The 22,793-nt window shown below is 42.1% G+C and overlaps 1 protein-coding gene and 1 long non-coding RNA gene across 4 annotated transcripts in view; one reads left to right on the forward strand and one right to left on the reverse strand.

The window, feature by feature from the left end:
• Positions 1-1,545: 1,545 nt before the first annotated feature.
• Positions 1,546-2,554, reverse strand: LOC136790340 (uncharacterized). Of its 2 annotated transcripts, none has more exons than XR_010830086.1 (2): positions 2,125-2,554; positions 1,546-1,954 (listed from the first exon to the last, which is right to left on the reverse strand). It is a non-coding gene; the product is annotated as an uncharacterized lncRNA (long non-coding RNA). The 2 variants fall into 2 exon arrangements; XR_010830087.1 differs by having other exon boundaries at positions 2,109-2,554.
• Positions 2,555-2,673: 119 nt separating this feature from the next.
• The window catches only part of FBXO11 (F-box protein 11), a 73,680-nt gene continuing 53,560 nt past the window's right edge, over positions 2,674-22,793 (forward strand). The window contains exon 1 of one of the 2 annotated variants that reach the window (XM_066993571.1): positions 2,674-3,165. In XM_066993571.1, coding sequence (XP_066849672.1) covers positions 3,048-3,165 — 118 coding nt within the window. In that variant the 5' untranslated portion in view covers positions 2,674-3,047. The remainder of the gene's footprint in view (positions 3,166-22,793) is intronic. The other variant, XM_066993572.1, reaches the window with a different exon arrangement.

Genomic DNA, 22,793 nt, shown 5'->3' on the forward strand with positions numbered 1-22,793 from the left:
GTTCCCTCTCTTTCCAATTTAAATAAAGAAAAGCCGTGTTGACAAAGGCAACATTAACTTGCCACTATAAATTGCACCCACATTCAGAAAAGCTTTTATTAACACATCATACAGGATGGCTTAATTTATCTCCACAGTAGTCAGTACAACATAGCCTTAATATTACTTTGGACTTCAGCGCCATTTGCATCACAGAAGGGTGTTTCTCCTCTCAGACACTACACAGCAATAACAAATGCTTGGGATGGGTATGTGTAAGAATTTAAGGACTTACAAAACTGAAATTATGATAATCAACTCCCAGCCATCACAGACAGAATAATTTTGTTATGAGGAAAAAAAAGGAATACTAGTAAAAACTGGTGTGAAGAATTTTCAGGCTTCCTAATGTGTAGCCATGAGCACTAGAAGATTAGTGCAACTATTTTGATACTTCATGCCTTGTAAGACAAATGAAAGCGCCCATAATATCACTTTTTGCACCAGTAATTTATTTAGTAGCTTTATACAGGTTGTCTTACTCAGCATATGAGGTTCTTACTACATCAACTCAGAACATTTTTCAAACTTTTGCATAGCTTTCTAGAGATTGCCCTCAATCCCTCTTGACTAAATCAGTAAGAATACATATTGGAACTGCTTACAAGTAGTCACAATATTTTTCTCCATTTACAGTATATTTTGCTAGACTCCCACCATTACATCTTTAACCAGATTACCACGTAAGACAATTGCAAAAACTGTTTTTATGCCAAGAAATCATTGGGTTTCAAAGTAGTTCAAGTCAAGATTTGAAGTGACTTGAAGTCAAAAGTCTGCTCCGGTTAAAGGTTTCAAAGTTTTATTCTAGCATCAGAACATTAGATTATTTTATGCTTTAGGTAAAAATTAGCTCGTCATCCATCTTGACCCTTGAACGTATTTTCAAAAATTTGGACAGAGTACTAGAAAATCAGGTTATACTATATTGCACAACCACAGGCAAGTTGGAGTCACTAAGGATTCATTTGGTGGATCTTGGTGAAGACAGAACAACCAGAAAAAATTAACAGAAATACACATAAACTTTTATATTTGTATAAAGTTATTTATTTATTAGTAGCATATACAAAAAATAGTTTGTATAGTTAGATCATTAATAGGCTGTATTTTAAAGACCATAGGTTTTCAAGTGATATGAAATCCCTCAATTTTGTCACTGTAAGTTAGGCAGTTCTTTACTATGGATCACCCTTTCCATTTGAAAGTTAAAGCAGTTTCACACTGCTGTTATCTGAAAATAAATGTATTTTGTATGTACATTCTAACAAAAGCTTATATTCTAGCCTGGTAATTGTTATGACAGAAACTTGCCTCAAGTAGTGACAACTGTTCTCTTTTCCTGTAAAGTTCTCTTCATGAGCACTAACCTTTATTATTTCCCCTCCCTTTAAGAGACAGTAGCAAGAATTACTTTTTCAGGTGTGGAAAACAATTCTTCAGTTTCTTCTACCATTCTTCAAGGCAACAAAATACCAAGTCAAAGAAATACTCCTTAACAGTTACTACTACAAGATTTCTTTATTTTTGTATGTATTTACACATGTACATATATACACACTCAGGCTTGGTTTCTGAACTGGTATGAACTTAAAGGCAAGATTTCACTGTCTTTTACTTGAAAAGCATAAATATAAACATTTTCCAGTCTTCATTTTTTGTTTAATAGAGCATTCACTTCTTCAGGTTCCATTATATCTTCATGTCTGCTTCAAACCATCTTCTGCCTAATGCGCTTTTAATTACAACCCTTTGTTTACATTTCATGCCAGATAACACACCAGGTCCTGTTTCCACAGAGGCTTCCAGGCGCTTAGATTAAGCAGGACCATGCACAAACCAACCTTTGCAAGGCTAGAAGACTACGCAGAGAAGACCCTCACTGCTTGGATTTTGCCATTGGATTAGATGAAGTCTGAGAAGTAAAAAACATAGGTAGGATAGGTAGGTTTTTTTTTTTTTTTACAGATCCCAGGCCACCAGGTGAGCACCAATATAATAAATGAGAAGCTTCATACAGCGTCAGCCCAAAATAAACACCGTATTATTATATTAGAAAGAGCGTTTACACTGAGAAATACGCACATCCCCCGAACGAAAGAGTTGTTAACAACGAGCCAGGAAACGAGCAGTCTGTACGTGGAAGCCAGAAGCCACCCACCCCGGCCGGGGCCCGAGCCCACACCCAGCAGCAGCAGCAGGTTACCAAGGCACAGCGCACACACAACAAGGCACTCCAGGCGGCGGCCGCCCGCCCGCCTGCCTCCTTCCCCTTTTACACACGGCTGAGGGCCCCCGGGGCCCTCCATGCGTCCTCTCCCAGCGGGGAGCTCGCTGTGAGGAGGCCCCCAGCCCTGTCAGCACGGCGCTGCGGGCGCAGGCCCCCGTCCCTGCCGCCATCCCGGTGCCCGCCATGTCTGCCCACGCAGCGCCGCGCCGCGCAGCCTCGCCGCCCCCCCCTCCCCGCCCGCCGCCCTTATATCGGGCTCCGCCACCCCACCCCGCGCCGCGCCGCTCGCCCGCCCGCCCGCCCCTCCCTGCCCCGCGCCCCATAGAAGCGGCGCGCCGATTGGCCGCCCCGCCGCCGGCCCGCTGTGTGGGAGGCGGCGATTGGCGGAGCGCGGCCGCCAGCGGCTGCCTCCCCGCGAGTGTGTGTCTCCGGCAGTGTCAATGGCTCCTCCTGCCACGGAGCAGCGACGGGCTTGAGCCGGGCCGGGCCGGGGGCTCCTTTAAGAGAGCGCTTCTCGGGGGGGCCGCCGAGGGGGGCGCCGAGCCATCGTCCCCCGCAGCCAGCGCTCGGGAGACCCAGCGGCTCCTCCGCCTCTCGAGCACAGCCGGGGAGGAGGCGGCGGCGGCGGCAGCGGGACCCGCACCCGGAGCCCCCTCCTTCCTGCGCCCGCTGCGGCGAGGCGGCCGCCCCGGGGCTCCCTCCTTCCCCCGCGAGCAGGCGCCGGTTGCCGGAGGACCCCCCCCCCCCTCCCCTGCCGCCACCCACACGAAGCCGGCAAATGAACTCGGTCCGAGCCGCCAACAGGAGACCCAGGCGAGTGTCCAGGCCGCGCCCGGTGCAGCAGCAGCAGCAGCAGCAGCAGGAGAGGAACAACGCCGCCGCCGCCGGGGATCGGGGTAAGGAAGGCGCCGCCGAGCCGAGCGGGGGCCTGCGCGGCGCCGGGCCCGGCCGGGCAGCGGCAGGAAAAGCCCAGGCGGCGGCACCCGGGGCTCCCGCTCAGGCCGCGCTTTGTTTGGCTCGGGCTCTGCCCCGGCTCGGGGCTGCGGGCCCTGCCGCCGAGCGGGAGGGAGGGAGGGAGAGAGAAGGAGGGAGGGAGGCGGGGGCTCGGCCCCGGCCCTCAGCCCCGGCCGCGCTCCCACGCCCGCCGGGGAGGGTGGGGGGCGACCGCCGCCGGCCCCCCGGGGCGGAACGGGGCGAGCTGCCCCCGCGCCGCGTCCCCCGGGGAGCCCCGGCGGGCCGGGCCGACAGAGCGGGGCTCGCCGCTCAGCCCCGGCCGGGGTGACGCGAGCCCACCCCGGGGGGCTGCGGGGTGCGTGTGTGTGTGTGTGTGTACCGGGGGGGGGGGGATAGGGGGGAACGGCGCCGGGCACCCCCAGCCAAACGCGGCCCGGGGGCGGCGGCCCGGAGCCCCGCGGCCCTCCGCAGCCCGCCTCGCCTCGCCTCGCCCGGCCGCGCAGGGCTTGCTGCGCAGTTGGGCGCCCGGGCTTCGGTTACGGGGGGGGGGGGGCGCGGGCCGCGGCGGCGGGGGCCGGGCGGCCATTTGGTGACCTCCCTCCGCCGCGCCGCCCCCGCCGCCCCCGGCCTCGGGCCCTGGCGCCTGGAGCCCCGAGGCCGGCGGGGCCGGGGCCTGGCCTGGAAATGTTGACAATCGGAGCGCAGGCAGGGAAGCACCACCATTGTCTGAGGGGATGGGAGGAGAGGAGAGGGATCGCCGTGGGGGGATCCCGGCCCTAATGGAGGCCGGAGCGGGATCGCCGGGCTCTGAGGGGGGGCGACGGCGACGACGACGACCCGGGGACGGTGGTCCCTCAGGCCCGGGGCTGCTACCGCAGGAACGGGTCCTCGGGGGTGCCCGTGTGCTCCGTGCATTTGCGGATTTTTTATTTTATTATTTTTTTATTTTTTTTTTAAGGGCGAGATGGGGGTGGGATTGGAGGAGACATTTTGCATGTCTTATCTGGTGGATTGGATTTTAATTTTTCATGCGTTGGCTGTCACAACTCCGGCATGATAAAGGAGACTGATCCGTGGTGCAGTTTTAGACGTACAAATGTCTTTTTAAAATTAAAAAAAAAGCCTTCATTGTCAGCTGAATGTCTTTTGTTTGAGTATCCAGGATATCACATCAAGAGCGAGGTATTCTAACTATGGAGATGCGTCACAATAAATATTCCAGCGTGTTTGTGGCAATCGAAGCGTTTTAATCAAACGAAGTAAATAAAATTTAATCTGAGGAAGTATTTTTAATTCTCCATTCCTCCCCTCTCCCCTCCCTCCCCTTCCTTCCCCCGCCCCCCCTCGCACACATTGGTCAGAGCAAAGAATGTTACCCGGACCAGCTTGCTGTGTATATACCAGAGGATGTGATGTCTTATGCCCAATTATGGGGCTTGTGTAAATCTTCCCAAATCTTCAGTAATTATATAATTAAAATGACTTCACTGGTAAACTGACATTTAAAAAAAAAAAAAAGTACTTCCTCCTCTCAATGATATGCACTGAGGATTTTCGTCATTGACGTTCCGTATGCACAATACAGAATTTTTTTCAACCCCTGAGTTTTCTTCATATTTTAAACAGATGAAACTACAGTCTCTAAGAGGCATCCAGGAAGGTGTGCTTATAAATTAAATGCTGTGATTATTCAGTTTTACTGCCTGTCTCAAACCATTTTTTTTACTGCCTGTCTCAAACCATTCACATGTTACTAATTTGCTAAAGATCCAGGCAGAAACTTTTTCTGTTAAAATATGAGACTCCAATCTATTTGCATTGCTCTGATATTTTGTGGAACTCTAGGTTAACCTTTTTATTTTATTTTTATTTATTTTCTTACATTGTTACTGCTGTTTACCACTCAATGGTGGTAACTGTTTGCTGAAACTACTGTTCTATATGGGTCACTGCTAGCTTTTTCCTTCCATTTTTGAAGGTCAGTTGCGCTAAGGTCTGGGTTGCTGAAAAATGCATTATTAGCGTTAGGGGCTTTTGTATTAATTTCATATTTACGTTTAGGGTACCCCTAGCGCAGTTCCTATTCCCATCTCAGAACTTGTGTGGTCAGATTCAGTATCTCTGGAAGCTAATGCCACTTTTACCTGTGACTTTGATGGCTTTGGGCATGGCTGTTACTGGAGAGGATGAGGAAGAATGCTACCAAATGAGAAGTCAATATAAAAGGGTTAAACTATACCACACAAGTCAGTGCTGTCTTTTTTCACCTTTATTCCCAAGCAATGTAGGTCGTCTTAAAAAAGTCTGTATAAAAGAAGCAGTGCAAGTTATTAGCCGAGGGTTTCTATTAAAATCAGATTTAAATTTGTTTAAAAATTATTATTAGATAATGTGAGTGTGCCTGTGATTAAATTAAAATTATTTTTTGTTAAAATTAATTCTGCTCGTCCTTCACATCACAGTAAGGAGGATCTTACAAATACTGTAGAACAGAGTATACAATGTAGCATATAGTTAATCTTTGGAACTTCTTGTTGTTTCATATCATTAAGGTAGATTGCTTAGTAAAATGAGTGCTAGATCCTGAACTTTATTTATTATTTAATGGTGCATAGGTACACAGTGTTTTGCATCTGTGCAACAGCTGTTAAAATTTCACTATTGTGTAAAAATCTAGAGTTATGACTCCTTTTATTAATACATTGCGAGAAAAAAAAGTAAAGAAATCCTCTGTCAAAGGTTCCTTGTAAAGGTTTAAAAATCATATAGAGCTGTGTTGTATAATATGAGATTATTCTTAATGTATTTTATACATGTAGTATGAATAGATCTAATGAGCATATAATGGTGCTATCTATATTATAGATTGATAAATAATGATTGTGTACCTTTATTCTGATTACTCTGGGGAAGGGAGATCATAAATGCATGCAGATAAAAATCCACGCCCCCCCCCCCCCCCCAACTTACTGGGTTGTACAGCCAAGATAAGATGTCATCAGAATATAGTTCCCAAGATGTTTTGCCTTATGTTCTGCTGTTCACACCTCCCTCCATCTAAATTAGCCACTCTGGCTACACTATGCTACTTCTGTTTTACCTTCTCCCTCCTGATCTTTCCACAGTCACCGGTGGCGTTGCCAGTGGTTTATTCTGTGGTTTTGGAATTCTGCATGAAGGATACAGAATGGATGGGTCCTTTCATTTTATTTAGGACAATGGTCTGTCCAGAAGGAAATTTAGACTGGGTGACGTCTGTGTTTAAAATATTCCTATGTTTGCTTATAGTGCTTTTTATTTATTTATCTATTTTCTGTTTGGCTACAGTTTTAGGAAGAAAACAAGGTTAGACACTTCAACAAAAAAAATCAGAATGCAGCTAAACTTAACGTCAAAGCTATCATGTATGATAGTTTTATTTTTTTCTTGTTTCTACTCCTCTCAGAGTAATATAAATGCATTAGTGCATATGTGCTTCTTCGTGATGTCAGTACATTACTGAATATGGTATTTATGAGGTTCTGAGCTTTATGTCCAGTATTAAGCGTTTTCAGGATTGGACCTTGCATGTTGTTAAGCACCACATGTATAGCACCATCACAGCTGGTGGGGTTGCCGTGATCCTGCTCGCCTCTTTTATATGGTTTTGGTATTCACGTGACAAGGTAGTGAGCTGGCTCAGAGCTGGCTGTGCCAAAAACGAACTCCTTTTTTTTCTTTTTCTTTCCCAGGTGTATTTTTGGCTTGAGTGCCAAGGGGAGGGATAACACTGAATGCCTGTGGGTGTGGTGGGACGGTGGCAGCTCCAATTTAGATTGGGTTAAGCTGGGTCGATACTTCTGCAGTTGGGGCATATGGAATACAGCTTGTATACCTACCTGGCAAGCTTGCTCATTTTTCTCCTCCTTGTTCTGTTTTCCAAACAAAACAAGACTTTCATACCCATACATTCTGTCTGTCTGTCACTCTGCAACTTCTGAAGTTGTTAGCTCATTTCAACAAGATTTGACAAAGGGGTGTGAAGTTCTTAAGTTTTGTGGAAATAGTTGAATGGGCAGAGAAAGAAGACAATGAGGAAAAGACAGTTGTAACTTATCCTCTCTACCCATGCCAAGAAGCAACAGCCAGCTGGCCTGTCAGCACACAAGGTAATTGAATTAGTCATTTGTCTGTATAGGGGACACGAGTGCTTGAAGTACTGAGAGGAAGAGTAGGTTAGGCTGTGCAAGACACAAACATGTAGAAACTAAGCTCCAGTAGATCTCTTGCTCACACAGCTTGAATTTTGTAATGTTAAGATAAATATCTTGGGAAAGTTAAGGAGTCTTGATTTGGCCCTGTTTCAAGTGCATGTGTGTAAGCGTGTGCGAGATTATTTTTTATTTTTTAATGTATGCACCAAAAGGGCTACGTTGGTGTGTGCTGGCCTGTAACAGTGACTGAATTAAATGACTCTTATTCTGAAGCAGATGCCCAGCCTTGCAACAAAATAGCTAAATTGGTTTCAGTTTTTGTAGGATCATCCCTTATGGCAAGAAGTCAAGAAGTCGGGCATCAATTGCTCCAGGTGGAAAGAAATCTAATACAGGTTTTTCCATATTCCTTAAAACAGAGTTCTAGGCTGTGAAAAAATGTTTACATACAGATGCGTAGTCATTGTTCTTGCAGCAAAAAGTTTCTAAAGTCTGCCTTACAGTTAAAAAATCAGATTTTATGAACTTGGTTTTGCAAGTACTACTTCTTCTCAAATCCTGATTTTGCATCAGGAGTACAAAAGAGGTGTACTTGTTTACTTGTACTATTGTCTGTCATGTAGGACAAGAGCCAAATTTTTGCTAAAGATTATGTATCTCGTTTGCAAAGATCAAAACAGAGTATATTTGGTCTTGGTAATAATGCTGATTGGCTCATAGTTTTGGTGTATTTTTCATAATTCATAAGAATATTAACATACGTTAGTTTCTGAGAACTAGCAAGTCTTTTCAAATTTTATTTCTGTGTTCCAAAAACCTTGAGCTGAATGGTTTAGGTTGGGCAAATGCAGTCTCCTACACTGGTCTATTTAATACCTTCCTGCTTTGTGGGAGCGTTACGCTCTGCCCCCTTCCTGCTCTAGTGCTACCTGGGAGCATCGCAGTTACGGAGTGGACCAAAGGTGTCCAGCACGTGTCAGGCTTATTGCAGGTGTGCAGGGTATTACACATAATAGACGTTATGCACACTGGATAGGAAGAATTTAATGTATACGCATATAATTGGAGTACTGTGAACACATTGTCAGCCCAGCAGCTGCCTGGGAACGTCAGACTTGCAGTTTAGTTTACGTAGCAGCTTCCACACCAGCACTGTAAATCTGGCGTGCCCGGCGAGTGCTTCAGTTTGCAGTGTACATACAAAGCGACTGCTGCGTGTGGGGGTCTGTTTGGCGCAGTAAGCGTACTTACTTTGCATATGCACGCCGATATCATCGAGGAGGCCAAGGGCAGCCACTGCAGCGAAGACAACTCCTTTGGTCACCATCTGCTCTAGGTTGCTTCTGCAAAGGAAGTTGTGTTGGGAGTATGCTCCAGGTGTATTGTAATGTGGGTCACCTGTGGCAGGGCTTGAACTTCCTTTTACAGCTTGTGGCTGGGAACTGTTTGATCTGCCATAAAGAGGAGGTAGTGTGTTTCTCTAAGATTTCTAAATCACACTGTTTATAATGTACAATTGTAAACGTATTTAATGTGAAGTAAGAAAAGTAAATCAGAACTGTGTAGTATGTGGTTAATAAAAACAAAGAAAAGAAGATGTAACTGAATTAATAAGAATTTAAAAAAAATGAAAGGTTTGTTTCCAGTTGTTTTCTGTCATTAGTTAATCCTCTTCTGTTTTCTGACTGTTAAGTACTAATGCTGATTTCTTGCTTATGTGGTGCTTTTCTTTTTAGCACTTGAAAAGGAGGGGAAATATACTTAGTGTTTTTTATTATTTTTCGTAGCGCTAAACTTCAGTACGTGAACATATCCCTAGAATTTTAGTTTGAGTCTTGCTTCTTGATGAAATGAGCTGGGGGGGGGAGGGAGAAAGCAAACTGAAATATACAGTGAAATTACAAAACACCTATTAAAATTTTACTTTTAGAAGGCATTTTGGATTGATGTAAAAGAGGAAGGCAAGGTCTAGATATAAATCCTGAAGTAAAGAAGACACTTTATGGGTACCTTTAATTTTACTTCCTACTAGAAGGTTTAATGAACTCTTTTGAGGTGGTTAAAATCTCTGACTTTGGAATGCTTCTAAGAAGGTAACTGTTGCATAGTAATCATTGTGGTTCTTCTCAATACATAAGGTTTGCTTGTTGCGCTGCTGCCTGTTCTTAAAATGTTATTGTTCATAGAAGCTGCTAGGATGCAGGCAAACAACAAATGACCACTTGTAAACCATTTAGTTCTTTCAGCAAGCTTTTAAGGACTGCTCCTTATGCAGTCCTCTGAGGTATTTCCTTTAGCTGCATTTTGACAAGATAACTAAGTTATTTTAGAGCCTGCCTGCTAGGGGAAGGGGTTGTCTCACTATTCCTGCTTCTAAGCATGTTTTTATACCCCACCTTGTGTTGTCGCTCCTCTGGTTTAGGCCAACCCTGACCCAGAATACCATGGAAGCTAAGAATCAAGAAAAAACAAACAAAACCACCACCTGAATAGTTACTTGCTGGTTAAGCACTTAGAACTAGCTAACTGCAGAGCTCAGTGTGTATGAGATGCGGTCGTCAGGTATGTACCTGGGATGGGGGGGAGGAAGTGGGACTGCTCCTTGCTGTCATGGCTAATAATCAGTCAAGCAGTTTTGGTGTTGTAGGAGACTGTAGCCTTACGCAGTGAATGGTGATAGTCCTGTCCACTACGTAGGAGCTGTACAAACGCTGCTGTGGCTTTGTTCTAAGATAACATGCTGTTACACGTATAATAAAACATGAATAAAATTTACTGTTGTCACAGAAACCTGCAGTTTCCACCCCATTGCCAGGTTCATTGGGTCTCTCCTGGTGTCTTAAATGTGAGAGTTCAGGCACTGGTTTGCTGTAGGAGCTCTAACTGGTGCATAGGTGTTTCTTGTTTACAGGTGTCATTGCTGAAGCTCTTAAATTTGTTTATGACAAGCTGTTACAGTTTCTTGATTCTACTTAGTTAATTCAGCAGAAATATATATTTGTATCATTCCAATACATACTGGTTATTGCTGTTTTTATTCCAGTATCAAAAGAATAGTATTTATCTTCCAGTGCAAATGATTCTGTGTTCCAAAAACTGATTAAATTTTATAGCTCTGTCAGGTCAGCATCAGTCTAGTGTTGATTAAGTACATAGTTTTTCCCCTTTTTGTTTTTCCTGACTTAATCAAACCTCATAGGTGTAAGGATTAGGGCTGTTACTTAGTGATTGTTTTTGCAATTGTTAGTGAAAACTGATTTGGAAAATTAGCTAAACCTCTTAGCAGACAGTGCTGTTGGGCTGGGAGACAGGGGAATGGCTGGAAAATATTGGGGGTGGAAGGCAGGAGTACGCATTCATTACTCTGGCTGTAGGCTGCTAGAAGGGTAGTCTCCCTCTGGTTCCTGAAAACTGCGTAGGGAAAACAAGCATTCCTGGGAACGAGGTTGGGAAGCAAAAGGTCTTTTATTTTTGTCCTACTGTGAATTGCCATTACAAGGCAAAATTAAAAACTGTACTTGGAATTATTGTACTTGTTTTGAATAACCACTGTCCAGATCAACAGAAGAGCTGAACGTGCAGTCTCATGATCATCATGCTGTGTGCATGCTTTTATACCAAGGGGCTGGTTAGCATGAATAGGTCATGTTACAGTAACTATTTCCTTTTGGTAATCCTGGTTTGTAGTGTTTGGAAACAGCCTGCTTGCCTTAAGGGCTCTGACTTGTGGGTTTTCTTTTGTTGTGTGCAGTTAGAGGCAAAAGTTTGTGAGTTTAGTCTCTGCTTTCTGAACAGGAGTGGGCTCTAACTCTACAGTTTGTCTAAATTTCAAGCTATCTTTGTGTTTGGACAGGCTATTGCAGGATGACAGGTTACCAGATGTCAGCTGATCTGTGGTATCTGATGCACCATAATTGTTCATGTGTGTGCTCTTAGCCTGTGGCAAATGGAAGGTAATTTGAGTTAGCTTGACCCTCTTTCATTACGTTCTTTCAAGGCACTCCCTTGTCCACGTGGATTGTTAGACCTGCTGGAGTGCCTGGCTAAAACAATAATCCAGTTTCTGTCTCCAAGCTAGTTTGAGTGTATCTGTACAACAGTAAGATGAGGGCTTCGCCATAGTTTGCTCTATCATTGCTGTTTTGAGACTATACCTTGCTGAAGGAATGATTGCTACAAAGATGCTACCCAGAGAATCAGTCAGATGTTATAATTACCAGGTCTGTTTTACCTTTGGCAAAACTTATGAAAGCTTCATTAGCACATTATAAAACACTACAGTAAGTTGGTTATTTCACAGTATCTCAGTATACTTCTTTCTCGTATTTAAAGAAGTAGGTTTTACTTTGCAATTACCAAGCATCTTCGTAAAGAAGTCAATCGTTCTAATGCTTCAGTAATGCTTTTTGGATGTTCTGATTCAAAGCTCACTGAAATCCTGGCTAGCTGAAAGATTCCCATTGACCACAAAATGGCACCTGAGTTTGATCTGAATTGACATGAAAGGTAAAACAATCAACTTTCTTCTTAGTGCTTAGTGATATGAAATTTGAGTTTGTGACAGTAAATACGTAGCTATCCAGTCTGCTTCATCAATAATTATTAAAAATATAAAATACTACTTAAATGCGCGTGGGACAAAAAACTTCTCAGTAGTCAGGTATTGCCACTCTGTCTTGCTCCCTGACTAAATTTCCAGGGCTCCCAAGTAAAAACTTAGAACTGCTTCTTGAACCTACATCAGTTCCCACTCTTTCCCAAGACAAATATGGTTAGTTAATTACTGCATTACTGATCCTACATCTGTATGACAAATAATGTCCTTCCCATTTCTTCTTATTTAGCAGATGAGAATTTCTAAGGGAATACTATGTAAAACTTACAGCTCCTACGTTTCTTGTACTTGGGAAAAATGAATGGAAAAGTGTAACTCCTGGAATTCAGTCTTCTGAAGACATAGGCCTAGGTGCTGACTTAATGTGGTTCTCTGAGAAATAAACAGTTGTGAAGGTGGTCTATCAACATCGCTTTACAGTAGGCTGCAATTGATTTAAAAAAAGAAAAACTTTATGCTGCAGAAACACAGCAAAACTTCCAATTTTCATCATTTTTGTACGATCTGAGGATAAAACAGATGCTTTTTGGCTCAATAACTCTTTCCTGATTATCATGAAAGCAAGAGTCAAGAAAGGTGTTCCAACAGCTGATGTATCTTCAATTTAAACTAGATGTAATAACCAGATGGATGCATCTGCCATTTCCTTGAGTTGTTGCCATCTTGAAGGTGGATGGACAACAGCTTTAAATGGCTGTTACGTTAAAGACTTTGGCAAGGTGTGATGTTTCACCTTTTTCTGAAGGTGATAAGACCTGTTGTTCAAAACAAACCAGTTTGCTCCGAAATTTCACTTGCTCAGTTATTTGACTGTATTGACTGCAGCGTCGATGTTGAGATCACCCATGGTGACGGAAAACCTGAGCTCCATCCTTTCTGACCTGGGGTGCTGCAAGACTGAAGGTCTCTAAGGTGGCTGTAGTATATGAAAACGAGTGGCAAGTGTTCCATCACTGAATGACCATTTTGTTCTGATCCGTTTTGTTCCTCTCTATGTCCGTTTTTAACTTTCTGCAAAGGTATGTGGTAATGGAGCCTCTAAGGCATATGCTTCAAGTTGCTGCTGAAAGAACCTCCTTCAGTGCAAGTTTTGAAGCTGTTTGGCTAGCTAAACAACAGTGAGGAGGCAGGAGATGAATGTTTTTGGCTACTGTTGTAGTCTGGATGATTAGAAGAATTATTGGTATGGTTGTGATAACAGGTAACATCTGAGTGACTTCAGGTGACCTTCAATAGCGAGTTTAGACCCCTTCATATCTTGCCAAATTTCTCAGTCACAGCAGCTCGTGATCAATAATCCGTTGATATATTTGATGGTGTATCCATCATCAGTGTGGATATTTGCCTTGGTCAAACTTTACTTTAAATTACAAGATTTAAATAATCGAAAAGGGCATACCTGGCTAGGTTCACTGGGTATCTAATGAAGTCCTGTTTGAAGAGAAAGCTGTCATGGTACATGTCAGTATGGTGCTGCCTTTCCCATTTTGCCTAAGTGACTTTTGAACAACTGAGTTTGAGTGAAACTCATTTTTAATGTTAGCAGGAAATGAAGTTTTCTGACAGCTTTCTCAGCTAAACCTGTTTTTTTCTACATGCAACAGAAGAGGAAGAGGTAAAATTCTGATTTTCAGTTATGGACAAAATAACCTCAGTATGTAACTTTAAAAGAAAATATACTGGATATGTTAATGTTGAAAGAAATACTTCATCTTTTGGAGGCTTCTTGCTTTGGTATAGCTATTAGCTTAGCTTCTGTACTTAGAGTGAAGATGAGATGTATAAAGGAAGTGTGAACTTGTAAAAATCTGTTTGGAATTACCTTTCCTTTTTATTTTTGACATGTTATTCAATTTATTTGAAATTTTCAATATTGACACTGTGTATTAGTTCAGTTTAAGTTAAACCTTATATTTTCGTGCTCACTTCATTAATTTTTCTGCCTATGTTTTTCAGAAAACTTTATCAAGAAACTGAAGATTTGAGCATGTACTTTGCTGTGGGTTGCTTTAACTAATTAATACAGTGGCAGTTAGAAATGGTTTGCATATGTCAAAATCACAATTTTTAACTATTTGAAGCGTATACCAAGCAATACCTGCCCTCCACTTTTGCTGTAAAAGTGGATTCATTCCCGTCTTCTTGGGCAGATCCCAACAGGCAGCATAGCTTGTCATTTACTTGTCTTCTTAATGGCGAAGATCAGAGTGCTCTGAGCTGCCAATGTATTTTTTAAATATGAAGTTTTGAAGTGTTACACAGTCAGGTGAAATCAAGAATAATGTCTGGAAACATTGAGCATCTTAGTGAGCTGGACACAGCGATTTTCATACTTAATATACTTTGGTTGCTGCCCTGTTGATTCTCCTTACCAGCAACGTAGGACCTCCAGAATTCCTCTCTCCTACTGGTGTTAGCAAGCAGATAACAGTCCACTGAAGAAGTACTCTAATGGCTGGGGAAGGCAGAAATTTTCAACTGTTCTGTCACTTGAATGATGCCACTTGCATAACGAGCAAGTTTTAAATAGTAGGAAAAAACTGAAAGTCATCTGTTTTGGTGTCTTCGTGAGGTTCTGATGCTGTTGCAGTCACTAAAATTCTGCGCATGTACTGTGTTAAACATTCACTATGATTTGAGTACTTGTGTGTAGGGCCCTGTTGGCAGAAAGGTTTTATTTTCAGTGATAAAAATACTGTGTGTATGTTCTGGTGGCTGGGGGACTGCTTGAGCCTGGTTAGCTTATCTATCTTTTCAAGATTTCTGGGATATAAAGGCATATATGTTTTTGTTTTGTCATCTTCCCCGACCTCTATTCTGTCCTATTGCAGAAGTGGCCAAATATATTACAGAAAATGAACTATTTTTAAGCTTTGGCTACAGAATTTGTTTAATTCCTGTAGCTTCTGAAATTAAAATATGGTTTGAGAAGGGGGCAAAGAGGTATAGGTCAGAATAGCAGGCTCATAGAAGCTAGTATTGAAAAATCCTGCTCGCATTGGATTTGTAGTTTTTTTTTTTAAAAAAGTTCCTTTTTTATAAGTACACATGGGTGATAAATGTCCTCTCAAGGCATGTCTCTTCCCCCCCCCCGCCATCAGATATTTTTCACATATGTGGAGACAGAATTCTGAAGTATTTTTCTCCAAACCTAGCTGGTAAAGTCTCCCTACATAGACGAAATTTCCTTCGGTCGGTGTGTTTATATAAGATGTTATGATCTTAGGGATTCAAATAGAAGCTAGGTTTTTTTTCCTCGTATGAAGAGACTCACTCATGCATATATACATATTCAGTTTCTTACTTTAAAGCAACAGGAGTAATTCAGTGGCTGTTTCCTCTTTCAGTAGTTTCAGTAACAGTGGTAGATGGAGTTAGGCTAAGGAGCAATTTCTAGTCCAGGAGGTTCCTGACTCCTTGCAGAATTTTTTTCCTAAGTCAATTCTCAGCATATACAAAAAAAAAAAAAACACACACACACACACAAAAAAACCCTACTGTTCAAGCATTCAGTGGTGCATGTGTGTGGAAAATGTCTCTTATCCCACCATGGTTTTTTATGACTGTTATAGTGATGGCCTAGAGTAATTTGAGTACAGGTATTTCCCTTTGTTTTACTGATTTGGATGTTTTTTGTGTACCAGTCTTGCGGCTCGTAGAGTTCAGTTGTGCAACGAGGGTGGCTGTGGAACACGCCTCTGATACAGTGAAGTACCGGTGCTCTGACTTCAGCAGTGGGGAATGAAAGTGTTAAGAAAAGTCCTAACTTGTCCAAAATCACCAGGGAAGTCTGTAGGCACCATCTTGCTGTTGATTTAAGCAGTCGGATTGTAGATGGCCACCAAAAGGGATTTGATGCTTGTCTGTCTGTCCTTCCTTCTTTCCCACACTTCCACTGTCCAACCAGTGGACGTTATGTAGGGGAGCTGGTGGGAAGAGGTCCGTACTGTCTTTTCTGGTAGCATTATAGCCCTACGTTGGCTTCCCTTGATCATGGAATTGCATCCATGGCAAAGCTCGAAATTGAACTTGGTGCTTTAAGGTTCCTGTAGCGGGTACCATAGTCAAGGAGCTGTGCTGTTTCTCTTGGTTCAGTACCTGTCTTATTTTAGTGCTCAGCTTGTCCCAAGATAAACACGAGATGGTTGGAGTGGGGGTTGTTGTTCTCAGCTGTAATTTGTCCTCTGGTCCCAGCTGATCCCTGTTCAAGGTGGGGATCACTGAACAGCTCAAAATATGGCTGTGGTGGTGCTTTGATCTTTCAGGGCAGCATTATTAAGGTAAAGGGGAATTGCAGTTGGCTTGCTTAATTATGCTAGGCTGAAACCTGGAGCTGCTCTTGAATTGCCACGAGCTATATGGCCATCTGTCACTGGGGCAACAACTTGTATTCCAAGGGGCAGCTGGAGGGGGTGAGGCTTGCTTCAGCTGGCAGACTTTTTTTTAATTTGCCACTACCTGTCAGTCAGAGCCCTTATTTGTTGGTAAGAAAGAGGGTAGGGGTTCCCTTAATTATTTGTGCAATTAATTAAAATAAAAATCCCAAGAGGACAAGTGGACGTTTCTGCAAGAATAAATTGCTTTCATATGATGTGTATTCTGTGTTCTTAGAGACTTGTTTTTTTGCAGTTTCAAGATGTAACAATAATAGGATGGTTGTGAAGCTGTAGGTTCGTCTCTGCGTGCACTGAGCCAGTCATATAATATAAGAAAATTATTCTTACTTCTAATCAAGTTACTTTATAAAACATAAAGATTGAAGGGAATATGTTGAGACAGCCTAGGGAAAGAACCACGTGGAAGGTTCGAACATTCAGATTTTGCACAGGTTTCTTAAGAAATCTATCATCAGTGGTTTTGGTATGGGTTTCCGAGTAAGGACATCTGACCTCTTAATGGTGCTGATCATGGTTGGATCTGTTGCTGTGAGTAGAGGAAAAAAAGCACTGAGCCTTGTTTTATCTGAGGAAGACTGGGCTTACGAAAGGTAATTGCTGGGAAAATAGCTGGAGAACACATTGCAGTTGGTAGTCAAACAGTATGTGGCTTTTAATTTGAAATGGTTTGAGTATTTTTATCAGAAAAGGAGGTACTATTGCCTGTATATTTTATTCAATTGGTTGGCTTCCTTGCTTTTTCAAATCCAGGAATGAGCTGATAGCTCACTGTTTTCAGGAGGACTTGGATTGCCGAGGATGGCATTTTACGTTTGCTCTTGCGTGAGCCTAATTGCTGCTATTTTTTTCATCCCATATAGCCAGCTCATATGCCTGGGGTAAAAGGTAGGAAACAGAGTAACTTTGTAGGGGATTCTTAGTCCTTAGTCATAATCCCGACAGGTGCAGATGGTATTCTGCTCAATTTAAACTAGCTGCTGTTGCTTTCTAAAGGACCTTTGTAAAACTGTTACTGGCTGGCATACATGTGCTGTGACCACTTCTCCCCACTTCTCTAGCATGTCCAGTATACCAGAGACTGTTAAAGGGCATGTCTAACATGTCTTCCACCAGCACAAAATTGATAAACTCTTGGTTTGGTCTCGGAATGTGTCTCAGTGCTGACTGTGCATTCACAACGTCTAAAAATAATAGGGAGGGCCCACAGACTGAGCGTGTTCTTCTGAAAACGCAGTGGGATGTCTGGAGCATCTCCTCATTGGGGCGTGCAGCTCAGAACAGTCTGCAGTTAAACCTTTCTGTACAGCTGTCCTCCCAAGTCATATCATTTGCTGGGTGAAAGCAAACTTCTGACAACATTTTTTCCTGATGTAGTGGAAGCATTTGTCATGAATAATTGCCTCACAAATTCCCAGGAAATTGAATAATACAGAACTAAACTTAATCTGAAAAATGCAGTTGGATTAAAAAACAACAGCAACAACAAAAAAACAACACCATTGTTATTAATTGAAGGAAAATAAGTTGCAATTGTAAGTACCAGAAGAGACACAGACAAACTATTCTATTTCTATGCTGGCAAAGTAAAGGTCAGTGCCACTTTCAAAATTGTTTTCAGTCCAGTTGCTTCTGATAAATGATTTGTCAGGTGTAGTTTGGATTTTCAGATGCTCAGGTTCATGAGCTAGTTGCCTTGATTTTGATCTCTGTTCTCCTATACCATGATTCCTAAAAGATATTTTAGCAACAACTTTATATTGGTAAGCATGCTGTCTTGTCTGAGGCGGTCACATTAAGCAAGGTAGGAGAGGGAGGAAGCTGTGGGGTTGTAGTGTGTGCATATATGTATTTTAAATGGTGTTTAACTTGTGTTTTAATACACAATGGTCTCCTTCCCTTGCTTTCATCTCTCTTCTTTCTTGGGAATCCAGAGCTCTTCAGTCTTTACAGTGGGCAACCAGTTCACATCAGGGCTTTGCTTCATAGAAGATGAAAAATTAATTTTGAGCTGCTCTTTACTCAAGCAGCTGCAGCTCTGTGTTTGTCTGCTGAGGGCACCAAAAGAGGTATTGTTTTGTGTGTGTTTTTTTTTTTGCATTTGTGTTAAATCATTGGTGATTTTTGTTGCTGTATAGGTTCTAGAAGTTTTTAGCTGTGTATGATTCTCTTACATCCCCAACGCTTTAATAGCTGAGGTTAGCTGATCTTCAGCCACAATCCGTTACTTCCTTTTTGCTCAAGGGAAGCTGCTCCCCTTTCTGTTTCTTTCATACAGAACACAAACCTCTGCCTTAAAAAACAGAGGGCTAGCACTTGAGTGTGAAATGAAATTAAATTCTTCAAAAATCCTGTAATGTCACAGCTTTTCACTTATTTTTTTTGTGGGAATGCTCACGCTGTCTGACTAGTAGCTGGGCACCACTATGAAGTGAACAGCTCTAACACTTGGAATAGAGAAATGGTCACTGAAACGCAGGATGTTTTTGGTCTTTTACCTAACTGCTGCTCTTAGTCTTGTTAGCATAGTACTGTTGTGTGCGCTTAATTATATGTATTCAACAGTTTACTGCCTGGCAGTAAATCATGTCTGAGCTTGAAATATGAATTTTCCTCTCCAAGGCTAGGTGATTATAAATGTTTAATGTTTAATTTTTTTTTGTTTGAGTAACTGCTTTTAACTAGTGCATTTGATCCACAAAATACCTGATGTTGTTGTTGTATGCTTTACTTGATACTAGGTGGGAACCCCAATGTATATGAATTGCCTCTCCGTATGTTTAATTAGAAGTAATGGGTGTGTATATAGCTTGAGAGAATTATCAGCCTCCTGCCTGTATGTGAGGCCTTTGCGTCTGCTGCTAGATCTAGTGATTGTACCAAGGTTTAGGAAGTCCTTATTTATATTACTGTGGAGTTTCTCATACCTGGAGCCTGTGTATGTACGTTTTCTGTTGAGTAGTATGGACTACTGTATTGCCTACAAATGAGTTAAAATGTTAGGATGATGCATAGCTGTTACCTGGTACCAGCAGAGCTCTTTTTTTTTTTTTTGGAGGCTGAGGAGGCTGGTGGTAGGCAGAAGATGTGAATAAGTTTCTTCAGATGAGACTAGAAGAAAAGCTACTAGAAAATGGGGATTTGTAAGTCTGTATAGAGTAATTCCTCTTGTTCTATCCACTATTCAGGAGAATTGGAAAGAATTTCTTTACAGAATCTTTATTTTTAATTGCAGTAGGTGTAGAAGTCTAATATATTATAACCTAAACTCTGGCTAGTCATCTTTTTTCTATTTTCAACTTATAATTGTCTTGCAGAAGAACTTAGGTCTAGGTTGCTCCTCAGTTGGAGTGTGTTGTAGCGCTCGTATTGATGATGGATTCCCTTGAGTGGGTTGGGTTGGTGTCCCTTTTGTATCGCGTCCCCCCACCCCTGCAATAACTTCTGTATAGTTGGTTTTGTTGTCTCTTGTTATAGCTGTCTTATCATATGCGATATGGCTACCCAGGTAATAAAAAGTAGGTGGGTGTTTTTTGAGTGCTCCATGCATGTCAGGCAGAAGATGTTCTGAAAAAAGACTTGCAGTGCCTGTTCCTAAAGAGACCAGTTTGTGACGGGAACCTTCAGTGATTATGGATGGCTGGAGCAGAAGACAATCAAGTGCAGGTAAGTGTCCTGACTCAGGATGGGTGTCCAGCAGCCTCTTCTAGGCCTTAAAACAGAAGTGCCAGATGCAGGCATTTCTACCTCGCTTGGAGAAGCCCGCTTTGTGATCACAAAGTAGGGGCAGCTCAGTTGTTGGGTGCAGCCTTAATGTGTAAAGAGGTTCAGAGGAAACTTGAAGAGGAAAAGGTAGTGAAGCTCTCTGCAGTGTTTCATGTTGTTACTGATGGGTGTGTTGAAGGTGAAGAGTACCAACCTTTTGTGGGAAGGAACTAAAGGTAGAGAATCTTAGAAATTGGTGGATATATTTTGGATTTCTTTTCCTTTACCTGAATGACTAGAAAAACAAGTCACCTTGAAAAAAAGGTAGCATATCCTGGAGGATTGTGCTATGAAGTCTTCAGCCTATTATGCATACTTTATACCTGAAACTTCTTGAAATATTTGGGGGAAACAGCCCCTGTGGCTGGCTACTTTTTGTACAGAGTAGAACACACTGGAATCCTCCTCTGCTGCCTTTTTTTTTTTTTCCTGCAAGTGAAATTTGTAGTCAGAAATGCTGGAACTCAAACTTCATAGAATATGAAGTAATTTTTTGTCCTATGTGATAAATAATAATGTCAGATTTCTAAAACAAATAACAGGACTCTTCCACAGCTTTCTGTTATAGTTTGTGGGGAGGAAGTAAGCAAAAGATGAAGAAGATGTGGCAGAGGAGAGAGAGTGTGGAAGTCTGTTCTTCATGTTGCACAAAAAAAAATAAAGCCTTCTGGAAAGGGATTTACAGCTCTTGGTGAATTAATACTAGATATCGCTACATAACTGCGGTAGAAAATTTTCAGAAATACTTTTTCCTACCAAGATATTTTCTTTTTTTTTTTTGAATTTAGGAACAAGAAACCAGTAATCAACTAAACGCAAGAAAGCTAACCCAAATGATGTATTTATAGGATCTGGAATGTAGGACAGATTGTTTGTGTTGGGGGGAAGTAAAGATAGGTATGGGGAGAAAAAGTAAAGATTGCTGTAGAAAACTTCTGGGTTCAGAAAGGTGAGGCTTAATGCATTGTGAAAGCTATTAATCTTGAATTACTCTGTAAAACTCTGTGGTAAAACAGCTATGAAAAATCACATGAACAAATACTACTTTAATAAATACACTAGCATTGTAATGTTCTTGTTCATTCTGTTGTTACAGAATGCAAACAGTTTTTTTAACTGAACCATAGTTTGTGAATAAACATTATTTATTGGAATGAATTCTGTAGAATACATTTTAGACGGTTTTTGGAGCTTGTTAAGCATGAATGTATCAAAGATGGCTAGTATTCTATATGGTCAAACAAAATACAGCAGGATACACTGCAAAATACACTTGTAAAATATCCTTGATATGTATTAGAACACTTAAATTATCTCCATTTTGCTAGTGGCAAAAACAGAAACAATGAGCAGTAATCCAGGGTTTCTGCTTTGGATGGAGAACGATTAACAATTGATGAGTGTCATGAGCCTTTGTGCTAAGGCTGAGCCCTGTACTTGCACTAACCTATGCAGGCACTGGTCTGCCAAGAAAAGTGGAAAGGGTACATGGAATGACTGTCTAAAAGACAGTATCATTAGTCTGCAGATCCTTTATGGAGGTCTTCCTCTAGGAAGACTTGGACACTGTAGAGAGGCTTTCCTCAAGGTAAGGGTGCTTGATGGTCGGTGAAAACCTCTCATCCCCAGATGTGATAGAACTGCATTAGAGCTGAATTGTTGGCATTGACCAGTGTTCCCTGAAACATTGCAGTTCTCCAGGATCAAACAATGCTAGAAAGGTAGAGGGACTGGAGCAGAATGAAGTGGGGCCTTCTCTTCAATGCATTTATACATACATACATACATATATATATATATAAAATAATCTGGCATTTGTGTGCAGACATGCATAGCTCTGTTTTGCGATAGAGGTCTCAAACTTTCCTCCACGAAAGGTGGAACCTCCTATAAGTCCTTCCAGAGACTGAGCTATAGTCTTTTTTTTTCTTTAGAAATGTTTTTAGAAGTGTCTTTCTCCATAAGAGTTTTTTTTCTTTACACTTTCAAAAGATACTTGAGGTTTTTCTGAAAGGAAGTACATCTCTACGATGATTTGTTTCATTTACTTCTTCATTTCTGGTTGTGACTGGACACTTTCAACTGCCATGATATTTTCTCAGAATATCGCTGTAGATAGCTGAGTGCATCTGTCTGCTAGTGGTGTTGGTTGTGCCTATCAACTGCAAATGAAGTTTCATTCCATCATAGGTCAGACTCTGGCCCGTTTCTCATTCCTGTGCCAGCAGCAAAAACCCACACAGCGCTGACATGAAATAATTCACCAAGTATTACACATCAAAGATAGCAGTCTGATTCGATGTTCAAGTTTCATAGGTTTTTCAATCATGGTTTGACTGATGCACCAAATTTTTTTTGTGCTCCTTGTTTGTCATCAGTAGTGGGATGTGCTCTGACATCTCCTGGAGGAAAAATACTGTTAGCCAGTTGCTGTACGGCAATAAGGTTCTTCAAGGTGTAATCAGTATTTAAAAGTAGTCTTCTGTCCTTGCTGCCTGAAAACCTTCCCTTTTGCAGATTTTGAATAATGTCTGCTTGTCCAGCCCTTACCTGAGAGTACAGAGAAGCCAAAGGCTGTGTATGTTCTTTGCAAGTTTAACTGC

This window comes from Anser cygnoides, chromosome 3 (assembly GCF_040182565.1).
Source record: "Anser cygnoides isolate HZ-2024a breed goose chromosome 3, Taihu_goose_T2T_genome, whole genome shotgun sequence".
Classification (NCBI taxonomy): Eukaryota; Metazoa; Chordata; class Aves; order Anseriformes; family Anatidae; genus Anser; species Anser cygnoides.